The following is a 12,655-nucleotide window of genomic DNA, read 5'->3' as shown; positions in this document are numbered from 1 at the left end:
TGGGCCTCTCAGATGGTCTGCTGTAAAGATTTTTAGGATATTAAAAAAGTCAACATTGTACCAAAGATACAAGCCAAAGTAATATGCTAAGAAAACAAATAGCATACATATTAAAAAGTAAGAACAAAATTCATTATTTGCATATAATTCGATTATCTAAATAGCCAAAGAGGGTAAACTGCAAAAAAGCTATTTAAGGTCTCCCCTCACATAACAGTGACATTTTCCCCCATAAAGAAATAAGGTAAATAATTTCTAAAGGAATTAAGTAATCTGTCTAAAAGATGCTAGCTGTCACAGAATGTCGGTTGGACCCCTTCATTATTTGGGGCAATGTCCCAAATTCCTGCCTCTTCTCATTCTTACACCTTAAATGGAAGTATGATACATTACCTGTTCACATACAGAGAGCTTTCAGTTGCTCTGAATTAATCAATTTAGTCCTTCATTCATAAAAATGAATAGCCAACCAAGGATTACTATATACTTGAGGAATATTATCAACAAAAAGAAAAACCAAGATGAACAAACAGAACAATTGACCCTGGAACAAATAGAGAATCCAGGCAATATTAAACATTAAAAGAGTGCCAATTTCCCTCTGAAAATTGAAGAAGAAACTTGTATTCATAAAACAAAAACAGGACGCTACAAATAATTAGACAGAAAAAAAAGTTTATGAGAACTAAAATAAATGATTTAAGTTAAAAGTTGAATAAAAAGATTAAAAAGAAGAGTCAAAGAAGTTTCTCAAATACAGAACAAATATGCAAGAGATAGGAAATACAAAAGAAAAAACTGGAGATATATGGGGTCAATCCAGGAGAGACAACATCCAATGTGCACTCTAAAAAGGGGGAAACAGAAAATAAAGGAGGAAATAATCTAAGAAATACCAGAAGAAAAGTTCCCAGCATTGAAGAGAGCGGCGGGTCTTCAAATTGAAAGGCTTATGGAATAGCAAGCAGAACAAAGGAAAAGAAATGTACTTAGGCACATTGTCATGAAATTTGAGATTGGAAAGTATAAAGAGAAGATCTTAACTTTCTAAAATGAAAGCAGATACCTCTAAAGGAATGCAGATAAGATTTATGTCTCACTAACAACACTGGACAATAGAAGACACAGGCAATGCCTTCAAAATTCTAACTGAAAATGATTTTCAACCTGGGATTCTATACCTGTCCAAACTGTTTATAATGTGTGAAGATGAAATGAAAACATTTTCAGATATTTAAGGTCATCAAAAATTAGTCTTTCATATATTCTTCATGAAAAAGTAGCCAACTGATAAGGTTAATAATTCTTCTTCTGCCCACAAAACCAAAAAACAACAAGTAGACCAAAACCTTAGAAATATGGGGCTAAGGGGAGAGACAAGAAAAACCCAAATATGGGCAAATTAAAATGTGGTGTGATTTTGAATAAGAAGAAAAAATAAAATTTGACCTTGGTACTAGAAACATTCTCCTTAGAATGGTACACGTCTCGATATAGAATTGTGTTTCTTATGTCACTATCTGCAGCTGTAATGAATAAAGGTTACATAATTAAAATTAACAGGCTGTTTATTGGATTTCCATTTTCAGAATCAATGAAATGCTGTTTGTTTGCTTTCAACTTTTAGAATCAGTTTCTACATGAAGCACTAAATACTGAACTACAGTTACAGTACAGAAATGTAAATGTAATAATACTGGAGACAAATAATTGGAAACTGAAGAGAGGAGAAGTGGAAGGAAGAGGAAGGACATCCTCTTGAATTGTGGGGATCGGGATATATGAGAGTACTTCAAGAAGTTCACAGGAAGATTTGTACTACATTTTAATTCTATTTTGCCACGAACTTTTTGCAATACTCTCATACATCTAAAGAATAACTCAATAAATAGAGATTTGGAGATAGTGTTTAAGATGATAGGCACTCAATTGAAAAAATTAAGAATAAAAATATAACTAAAACCAGGGAATAGGCAGAAGAGAAAGAGGAGTAATATAAATTAGCTAAATTCTTCATCATCACTAGCAGTTTTTCAAAATATTACAACGGTCAAAAGTGGCTCCCTTTTACTGTTTATTTTGCTATTTTCTAAAGTGGCTTCTATAGAAAAAGAACAAACACTTTTAAAATAGAGAAATGGGTAAATAAACTTGTGATACTATGAAATACTATTTGGCTGTTAAAAATAATATGTATGTTGTGATATGGAAAGAAATTTAAATATGGATGGTCCCTGACTTACAATGGTTTGACTTATAATTTTTCAACTTCATAATGTTGCAACAGTGAGGGTGAACAACCAATACTCTACAGTGTACTGTATTCAGTAAGTTATGCGAGATATTCAACACTTTACTATAAAATAGGCTTCACGTTAGATTATTTTGCCCACCTGTAGCTAACATAAGTGTTCTGAGCATGTTTAAGGTAGGCTGGGCTAAGCTATGATGTTCAGTAAGTTAGGTGTATTAAATGCATTTTTGACTTATAATATTTTCAACTTATATTGGGTTTATCAGGATATAATATCATTATAAGTCAAGGAGCATCTGTATATTGCTAAGGGTTTTTTTAAAGCTTATTGTAGAAAATAAAATAACCCCATTTATGTTTAAAATAAAATATAATTAGATATATACAGAAAAACATGCAAAAGGATTCTAACCAAATTGTTAACCAAAATTATTTCCAGGTAGGAGAGTAGAAATAGAACTGGGAGTGTGAAGGGAGACTGACTTTTTACCCTATATCATGCTAAATAATTTGATTTCATTATAACAAAAATAACTTTCTTTTAAAAATTGTATCATTTAAGTTTTTAATTAAAAAAAAAAAAGAAAGAAAGAAAGTTAGAAGAGCTATGAGATAGATCCAGAGAGATGGGAGAGCCAAGTTCATCTGGAACTAAGATGTCCCTGGCTTGTAGTATGGCTTCATTGCACCATACTTCCAATGATTCTTAGAAAATCAAATCTCAGGATAAAAAAAATTTTTTTAAGGGAAAATATAAAGAAAAGGGAAAAGTAGTAAGAGGACCAAATGGTTTCAAAATTCTTGACAAAGAACCTGAAGTGAGAAACACTGCCCCACAGCCAAGCTCCTTTTGGAGAAAGGGGAGCCTGGGCGTGGAGCAGGAATGGGCCCTCAGGCTCTCATCTTCATCCCTCACACACAAGTCCATTTCCCAGCTCCAGGCACCTTTCAAAGGAACAAAGACCTGATCGTTTAGAAAGATTAGGAAATAGTGAGCTAATCAAAAAATTGCAGACAAGAGATAAGGCAAACAGTGGAGAGGGACTAGAATGAAGAGAGTGTTGATCATTATTTAGGATTAAATCCTGGGTCGTTGAATGGGCAGGGATGGAGAGCCAGGAGTCTCCCAGGTTCAATGTAACTCCCAGGTTTCCCACTGGAGGGCAATGCTCCAACTGAGGAAAGAAATAATGCAGTGAGAACAGCATGGAGGCAGTGCAGGAGGATATATATTGTAGGGTTCGGTTTTGCAAAGTGAACTATAGCACTTAAAGCCTGTACAACACAACTTAGTACCAATATCCTATCATCGTCTTCAATTGTCATTTATGTATTCTTCATATATGTATTCTTCTTGTTTCCTCAGAGGGGCTTTAGCCTCCTAAAGGGCATATGTTAGTACAATACTTTATACAAAGTGATGATAACAGCAATAATAGCTATCATTTGCATACTAACCATGTACCAAACACTTTTCTAAGGGCTTTGCGTGTATCAACTAATTTAATGCTCCCAACAACCCTGTGAGGTAGCTACTTTGGTTATCCCTATTTTACACGTAGAAAACTGATCTTGTCCCAGTAAATACAGCTCGTAAGTGTTTTATACTCTTTGAACTGCATTAAATATTGTTCCTGAAGACCATCAAAAACGTGTAACATTGTGACAACCACAGACATAAACAGTATGTAATATCTTGTCTATTTATTTACTTATAGGATCACTACGGTGTCAGAGTCTTGAAGGTATTAAATGTCTGGGCGCCAGATATTTAGAATCCAACTGTGTTACCAGATGAATGTGACCGTACAATACCAACCAATATCCAGTTATTACAAAATACTCCAGACGATTTGTTAACAGTGTCACTTGTTACATACTTTGTGTACGTAATAAACGGGAATATTTTCTTCCTTAGATTGCGATTAGAGAAGATGAAGAAATGAGTGATGATGAGCCTGAGGACAATGAAGATGATATTGACAACATCCTTGAAGAAGAATTCCCAAAAGATGAGGAAGAGACGAGCGAAGATGAAGAACAGGAAATGGATGCGGTTGAACGCCTGAGAGGTGAACTGGGCGAAAAATTTGAAACAGATATGCATAATTTACAAACAATACAGGTTATTACTTTCCCTTCATTTTTCTTAATTCAAAAAGTAACATTTGAAAATGAAACAATAGCAATTTGGTTTATGCCTTACTTCTTTTTAACATTTAAAAAGAAATGTATACTGTAGGCTGTGTTCCCTTTTGTTAGTACCACTTAACAATTATGAAAACAAGTTCATAAATCAAGAGCAACATGGAAGACACTAAGGGTCACAGTAAGTTTAGCTGCCAACATGCAGCCGCTTGGAAACTGAAAAATACTTGTTTTCTAGACTGAGGTAGTTGGACCCCAGCAGTGTCTATGTGCTGTGAGCGAATACTACCAGCCTTTTTCACACAAAATATATTTGATTTTATGATTTGTTTCATCAGGATGAATTTGAGAAGTTCTTAATACCAATAATTCTCGTTAATGGAGCTCGGAAAGTCCACATTGTACAATATATATTGAATACGAAACTGAAACCACTGGTGGAAAATCGTGAGAGCATTTTTGAGAAATGTTATCCAATTCCGGCACCCCTTGCTCAGAAAATGCTCACCTTTACCTACAAGCATATAAGTGCATTCGGCTACTGGGACCCTGTAAAGGTAATTTCAGCAAATGTATCTGAAAGCCATGTTCTTTATTCCTTAAAAAAAAAAAAAAAAAAAAAAAGGCATGTCTAGGAAGAAGACTGGATAATTTTAAAAAATTATTAAGTATTGTGTAGTATTCTTAACTAGCTATACAATACTTGGGAATTGAAATGGAATCATTAAACTGTCAGCTTTTCTTTTATTATCAACCATATAACATAGAGTATATACTGCCCCCCACCGCTAAGTTTCTCCTTGTCTTTAGCATTTACTCCCAGTTATGAACTTCATTCCAGCCCAAAAATGATGATGCTGACAACGCCATTGGCCTGTAACAACTGTCCTGGTGTAGCTGTGAAAAGATATTCAAACCTAGCATAAGTGAATTACCCAGTCCTCATCATCACCAAGGCAAAGATGTGGAACCACCCCTCCCACTGCATTCTATTCCCACACCTCAGGCTGCCCTTTGTGGGTATTTTTCCCTTTCATGACTGCTCTTAATGTTTACATGAGTAGGATTCATTTGTACAAAAATATGGAAGAGAACCCAGTGGGATTTGCCCTACCAGTATACTCCAAAGGATAACCCAGGAGTCCACTTACACTAGTCCATTCTAGCTGCCATAACAAAATACCACAGACTGGGTCGCTTTAACAAGAGAAATTTATTTCTTCACAGTTCTGGAAGCTAGAAGTCTGAGATCAAGAACCAAGCAGGGATGGTTTTCTGGTGAGGGTTCTCTCCTTGGCTTCTGGGTCACTTCCCCCTCACTGTGTCCTCACATGGCCTTTTCTCTGTGCCCTGGCCCCTGGTGTCTCTTCCTCTTCTCATAAGAACACCAGTCCTATCAGATTAGGATCTCATCCTTATGACTTCATTTATCCTTAATTCCCTCCTTTATTAAAGGACCTGTCTTCAAATACAGTCACTTTGGGGTTAGGGCTTCAATATATGAATCGGGGGGTGATGATTCAATCCATAGCAGCACCTTAGGAATGGACCTATTTGTGAGGATAAATTGGCCCATGAATAACTGCAAACAACCTTAACACCATCTGGCAGTGTCAAAGCACAAAATCACAAATTTAGTTTAAAGGTCTCAATTGGCTTTATTGTAATTCTAGAATCAGGCAACACTATATTCCATAAAATAGAATAAGTGTTCCAATGAGCTGAGCAAAAGACGTTGACTTTATTGACAGAAAAGGGGCTAGAAAAAGCAGAAACAAAAAACAAAAAGAGGCTTGGTAATTTCTAAGTTATTTTCCTTGTAAGGTGGGAACAGGGAGACAGAACAGCAGAAAAATAACTGATTGGTTAACATCAGTTTACTTCTTTTGTGTAAGAATTAAAGCAAAAGGAACTTCATTATCATGCCTATTAAAGATTTAAACTGGCCTGTTTGGGAAATTGGCTGTCTCATCTCTCTCCTGACAACTTAGTTTGGGTTTAATGACGTGGGACTTTTAGCATGGGTGACTCCATTTTGATTTTTAATCTGGTCTGTCGGGGCCTAGTGCAGAAACTTAGAACAAAACAATGGCCTCCTATAATTTTTATTTAACAGCAGAAATATTCAATATACACTAAAGACATTATAAAGGAAGTAGAAGGACTATAATTGTCATAATCTGAAAGCCACTTAAGAAATAGTACATTGATTGCAGGTGGGTGTAAAATACTTTGTACTTGTTACATGGTCATTTAATATTAATATTTAATTAAAATTAGTTTTCTTATTCTGTAAGAAAGATTTTTTTTTTATTTTGCAAATTGTTTTTTTAATGTATTGGGGGAAAATAGTGTATAAATGAAAACTAACTTATGAATTCAATTTTGTATATGTTGCAGCTAAGTGAAGGAGAGACAATCAAGCCAGTCGAAAATTCAGAGAATCCAATTTATCCTGTGATCCATCGTCAGTACATTTATTTTTTATCTAGCAAGGAAACTAAAGAAAAATTTATGAAGAACCCAATCAAATATATCCGCCAACCCAAACCTAAGCCTACTGTGCCCATTAGGATTATAATTGTGGGGCCTCCAAAATCTGGGAAAACTACAGGTGAGCATGAGTTTGCCTTCATTTTCCTCAAGCATAAAAAGATTCCCTGAAAACTAGTGACATGTTTCAGAAAACCAGCTATCAAAATTGGCTCAATAAAAGATAGAAAACCTAAATAGGCTAATAAGTACTGAAGAGAAGACATTCAAAAATACAACTTGACTCTGAAACAGCCCAGGATCAAATGGTTTTAGAGAAAAATTGTATTAAACTTCCAAACAAATAAAAACTCAAGAGAGAATTCCTGCATTTTTATAAGCTCTTCCATAGCAGTGGGAAAGACAGTAAGCATCCCAATTTATTTTTATATTCTTTTTTATTAAGGAATGTAGTCCATATAATCAAAAATATATAAAGAATACAAATCCATTTTAAAATTAACATAACCATGATATCATAGCAAAGATAATGCAAGAATAGAAATGACAAACTAATGTCATTTACAATTATAATCAAGTATCCTAAATAAAATATTATAAAATTGACTGTAACCGTATATTTAAAAAATTGCATTAGCATAAAATTATATGAAAAGATTTTAAATATAATCTACTATATTAATAGTTTAAAAAGTAAAAATCAATTATCTTAATCATTGCTGAAAAGGCATTTACAGGGGCCAAGGGAAGACTTACCTTTCAACCCCCTGAAGGTTCTCAGAAAAATCCACTGATAAACACAGATTAATATGAAGAAAAGGCCTAAAAAATTTTCTTTGATCATAGTTTTATGTGCCACAAGAGCCTTCAGAATGAAGACCCAAAGATATAGGGAAAACTATCCATTTTTATGCTTAGGTTTCCTGAAGCAGGGACAGCGATGTAGAAATGGGATTAGACAAGAAAAGTGTGATCTAGCCCTAACAGACTGAGTGGGGAAACCCAGCAAGGCCTGTCTGTTCAGATTCTTCTTGGAGTCTCTGCGTGGCCTTCATTCCTCCAGGATATGGGGCAGGACCCTTTCTGGAATGGGGGTCTTAAGACTCACAATCAGACAAGGTAGGTCAGAGAGTTTCTGTATGGACAGCTCCAAGCCAGAAAGGCAGGGGGAAGATTAGAGTATAATTTTAGTCTTATGGCTGGCTTTGGGGAAAGGGATTCTGGTTTCTCTGGCCCACCTCAGGGAAGAGAGATTCTAGTTTCTGTTACTCACCTCAGGGGAGAGTGAGGCTGAGAGATAGAAGGGCAGAAGGACCCAGGAAAAGTTTTCTTTTGAGGCTGCTTTACTTTGGGGTATCATTTTCTGAGCCCCAACATATTCGATAAACTATATTTCTTTAATGTTTTAATTTTATATCACTTTTGACTGTAGTTTTTCGTTTGTTTTTGTTTTTTCTAAGGCAAATAGTCCAAAAATTGGTTGGCTATAATATTTCTAGATGATATGATAAGAACAGTGGCTAGTCACAATGAGAACAGAATGGAAAGGACAGATATAGGACATATTTGGAAGGAAAACAGTAAGTCTTAATGACTGACTGACTGAAAGGAGAATAAAAGGGAGGGACAAAGTCAAAGATTAATTTGCCACCAGGAATAACAAAGGAGTTTTGTGTTCCAGCTAGTCAGATGAGAAGTTTGTTTTGCCCACTTAAACTTCTTAACATGACAGAAGAGTCTATAATAGTTGTATTCTAAATGTTCACAAAGATGATGATATTTCCCAAAGACAGCAGAAGATTGACATTCAAGATAAGATCCCACATCCAGACCAAAAGGTGAAAATGTAAACAAAACAATCTGATTCTTCATTTCTTTGTTGAAATGGAAGGTAATTTTTAAATTAGATGTCAAATTTTAATAGCTTATTTCTAGAACTTTAAAAAAAAAATAGGTCTAGTTCCAGCATTTGAAATAAGGCTGAGATTAAGGGCTCTGCAGCTTTCACAGGGCTTCCCTTTTGTGTGGTCTGACTGTGGTCCCTGGTCAGTTAACCCATATTCATCGTGCGTTGAGATGAGCTCTCTCAATATCCTCTACCTACTCCTGCCTCCAAACAGTGCTCAAGCAGGGCCATAGACCTCATCTGAGCACATCCACATTTAACAGTTACTTGAAGCCATTTGTGTATAGTCTCACTCAAGAGAAGCCAGTGAGAGTGCTTTTTTAGCCAATGGCTACAACTGTGTGACCCTAGACAAATCATTCTGTTTTCATGGGCTTCAGTTCCCCTCCTCTATAAACCTGGATTTTCACATTTCACCCATCTGATGGAATAGTTGAAAATATCAAGGGGCCGGCCCATGGCTCACTTGGGAGAGTGTGGTGCTGGTAACAGCAAGGCCATGAATTCGGATCCTATACAGGAAAAAAAAAAAAAAAGAAAGAAAGAAAATATCAAATGAGGTTACAGAAGAAAAATTGGCTCATAAGCTATAAATCACTATAAAAATTTTATTATAATTTTAAAAAATTATTTTAAAAATATTTCCTGGATTAATTATTAATCCTAGAAGATTAATGAGACCTAACTGTATAGGGTATGCTGTCCTGATTGTGGCATGAAATCAGTACTAGACAGATGGGAGAATGTTACAATCCAGTGAAACAGGAGTGTTACATTGTTATTTTGGACATAATACCAAATATTAAGACAGATAGGATGTCTTGCAAAGCTCTCAAAAATTTTGCTAACCTATGCAGAAGGAAAAAAACACTCAAACACTGGTTTGGTTATGAAAAAAAACAAAAACCACAGAGTTGGCTCATAAATAACTAAAGTACAAATAATGACTGACCTTTGATGGTTTCGTTCAGTAAAATGTGGCAATTTTATTTTATTTTATTTTATTTATTTTAATTTTTATTAAATCATAATTGATTATACATATTTTGGGGGTTCAACATTGAGATATGTTGATAGAATCCATATTACTAGCATATATATTGTTACAAATTGTACTTATTCTTTATGCCTCTTGTCCAATCTCTCCACATCTCCCTCTCCCTCCCTATTCCATCCTCTAATTATCCTAGATTTCTTCTCTCCTTCTGAAAGAGTAATGGTTGCTCTGTTAATTTGTTGCCTAGATGATCTGTCCAATGCTGAGAGGTATGTTCAGATCCCTCAATATTATCATAGAGCAGATGCTTCTTCTGTCACTCTGGAATGGGCTTTGTGGAGAGGGACATCCTTTTCTTTTTTTTTGGTTTCTGCTGGTGACTTTCTTTGTGTCAATGCACTCTAGGGTCTGGCAGACCATCTGTGTGGTGGTTGTGGTGTCTAGCCACTTTCACGGCAGCTGTGGTTATTGTGGTGGCTGTGGTGGGCCACCCATATGGAGCTAATGTTTTGGGCATGCTCCTTGGCACTGGCAGTGTGCCTGGTTGTGGGAGGGGTGGGGTCTGGTCTCTGGCTCCATACCTCGGGTCTCCTGGTGGGCCCCAAGACACTGGCGGTGTGCTTGGGCAGGAACTAATTTTTCGTCCTTTGCTTACTTCTAAAGTGGGGGAACTTCCTGTTGGGACCAGTACTTGAGCCCTGTGGTTGAGCTAAATTACTGTTTTGCTGCTGCTTCCCTAGGGAAGGCTTTTTGTGCAGCTCAGGTTTTAATGGTTGACTTTATAGGTACTTCCGGCTCTCCAGGGACCTGGTGCACCTGAAACTCTGATCTTGGACGGAGTCTTTTCATCAAACTGCACCCCATGCAATTCTATATTCCTGACCCATCTCCTCTGAGTGGTCCTATGCTGATTGGGGGGTAGATCCACTGTCCTTGCTGTGCCCCAGTGTTTCCCTGGTGGGCCCATTTCTCCCACCGCCAGTGCTGTAAACACTTCCCATGGGATAGGCCATGCGCTGGTCCCTTGCAATGACTCACTGGCCTCTGAGTGGCTCCTTTTTTTCAGTTTTTGTGGCTCCTTGTTCCTATCTGGGTCCACAGGAACCCTATTAGTGGTCTTGCTGTCCTGGAGGCCACCAAGGCCTTCTTCTCCCCTGCCACCTCCAAGCAACTCCATCCAAAGGGCACAGCTGCGGCTTTTGCCAGCTCCTGCTCCATGTGCACAGCAGCTACAGCCTTAAAGCAGCCATGGCACGAAATGGCCAGAGCAGTTTTTTCTTTCTCTTGTCAAGGCTTCTCCTGCCTTCATGCACTCTGTAGGTCTCTCTGCATCTTACCCTGAGCTCTAGTGGCCCCAGATTGGCTGTTGTTGCTTTTTTATAGTTGTAAATTGGTTGATTTGTGAGAGAGAGTGATGCTCGGAACTGTCTATTCTGCCATCTTGACCAGAGACCAACAAATTGGCAATTTCTGAAAATTCTTTGAAGAACATGAAGATTAGCTGGCTGTTGAAGTCATTACCCAGAGTCTGAAACTAAGGTTAACTGATGAATTTGTGAAATAAGTTTAAGGTTTTATGTTTTTCAGTTGCCAAAAAACTTGCAAGTGAATATGGCTTAAAGCATTTGTCGATAGGAGAAGCTTTGCGTTATATATTAACTTACCACCCAGAAACAGAGCTGGCACTTATGCTAAATTGGCATCTTCATAAAGGAATGACAGCACCCAATGAACTGGCCGTTCAAGCCTTAGAGCTTGTTCTTATGGAAAGCCCATGCAGCACTGCAGGGTGAGTGAGTGTGGTGAGAGGAGGGGCAGAGGGAGTTAAATCTTTCAAGAAACTGCTCATTGGTGACTTAAAACACGTGTTTTAAATAGGGTTGCAAGCTCTGGTGAAGGGTGTGATCTACTCAAACATTGGGTACCTATATGATTACCTATTTTAATTTTCCATCAAGCCACAACTTGGCTTGAATATTCACACAGCAGATTAGCAGGAGGGCCCCTTTACTACCTGTAGCAAACCCTGAATTGTCCAAAAGTCTCCAGGCTAACACAGTCCACAGTGGAGGCTGATATGATTTCTGCACCCCTGTAGTGCTTCTCACTGCCCCGTGGAATGATAGAGGAGCAGCTCTCTCCTGTCCCCTAAATGGTGCTTGTCCCATGGAGATGGTCACTCTCTGGCCCAGCTCTCTGCACAGGCAGCTCTGCCTCACCCTGAATGAAACACCCTATCTAGACAAGAGAACTAGTGCATAAACCGTCTCTTCTATATACACTCCTCTGCTCAACCATCGCTCCACCAGCACAGACACCGGCCACCCCAGTTGTAACCACAATGACCCCCATGAAACCTAAGGCCCTGCTCTGGAGCCCAGGCTACCGGCCTAGAATCCCCCTGATTTACTCACAGTTGTTTCATGTTAGGAGCTCCTTGCCCTTCCTTGCCACTAGCCCTTAATTAAGTCCTTGAACAGCTCTTCTAACTTCACTTATGGGGGAGCAGATTCTGGGGTATCAGACTTTTTTCCTAGAGGAAACCCTGAATTTATCCAAATTGAGTTGCCTCCTCCCTGTCATTCAGCTTTGCTAGGAGGGAACCTCAGTAAGGGCGGTGTTGGTGGAATCACAAAGATTTTATTTCCTTAATATCAGGACATTGACTGCTCATTCACTCTGAATTTCCCTAATCCTGAAGACCACTCAAGTGACCCTTCAGAGGACAAGTCGAGCTACTGTATGTTAGAAAAACAACGATGGCACCTTACACATTCTCTGTTGGGCTAGCCTAGCTATGTTAACTGATGGTCCTCTCTGCTGTGGAACTCAAAACAAGTGCCTAGAGGTTTAGCTG

The 12,655-nt window shown here is 37.7% G+C and overlaps 1 protein-coding gene across 1 annotated transcript in view; it reads left to right on the top strand.

Annotated features, from left to right (window-relative positions):
- The window catches only part of AK9 (adenylate kinase 9), a 144,099-nt gene that overhangs the window by 114,269 nt on the left and 17,175 nt on the right, over positions 1 to 12,655 (top strand). Inside the window, exons 31-34 of the mRNA XM_063096676.1 lie at positions 4,173 to 4,379; positions 4,741 to 4,959; positions 6,803 to 7,016; positions 11,386 to 11,587. Coding sequence (XP_062952746.1) covers positions 4,173 to 4,379; positions 4,741 to 4,959; positions 6,803 to 7,016; positions 11,386 to 11,587 — 842 coding nt within the window. The remainder of the gene's footprint in view (positions 1 to 4,172; positions 4,380 to 4,740; positions 4,960 to 6,802; positions 7,017 to 11,385; positions 11,588 to 12,655) is intronic.

Source organism: Cynocephalus volans, chromosome 5, assembly GCF_027409185.1.
Source record: "Cynocephalus volans isolate mCynVol1 chromosome 5, mCynVol1.pri, whole genome shotgun sequence".
Classification (NCBI taxonomy): domain Eukaryota; kingdom Metazoa; phylum Chordata; class Mammalia; order Dermoptera; family Cynocephalidae; genus Cynocephalus; species Cynocephalus volans.
This window is presented reverse-complemented; position numbering and strand designations above follow the sequence as displayed.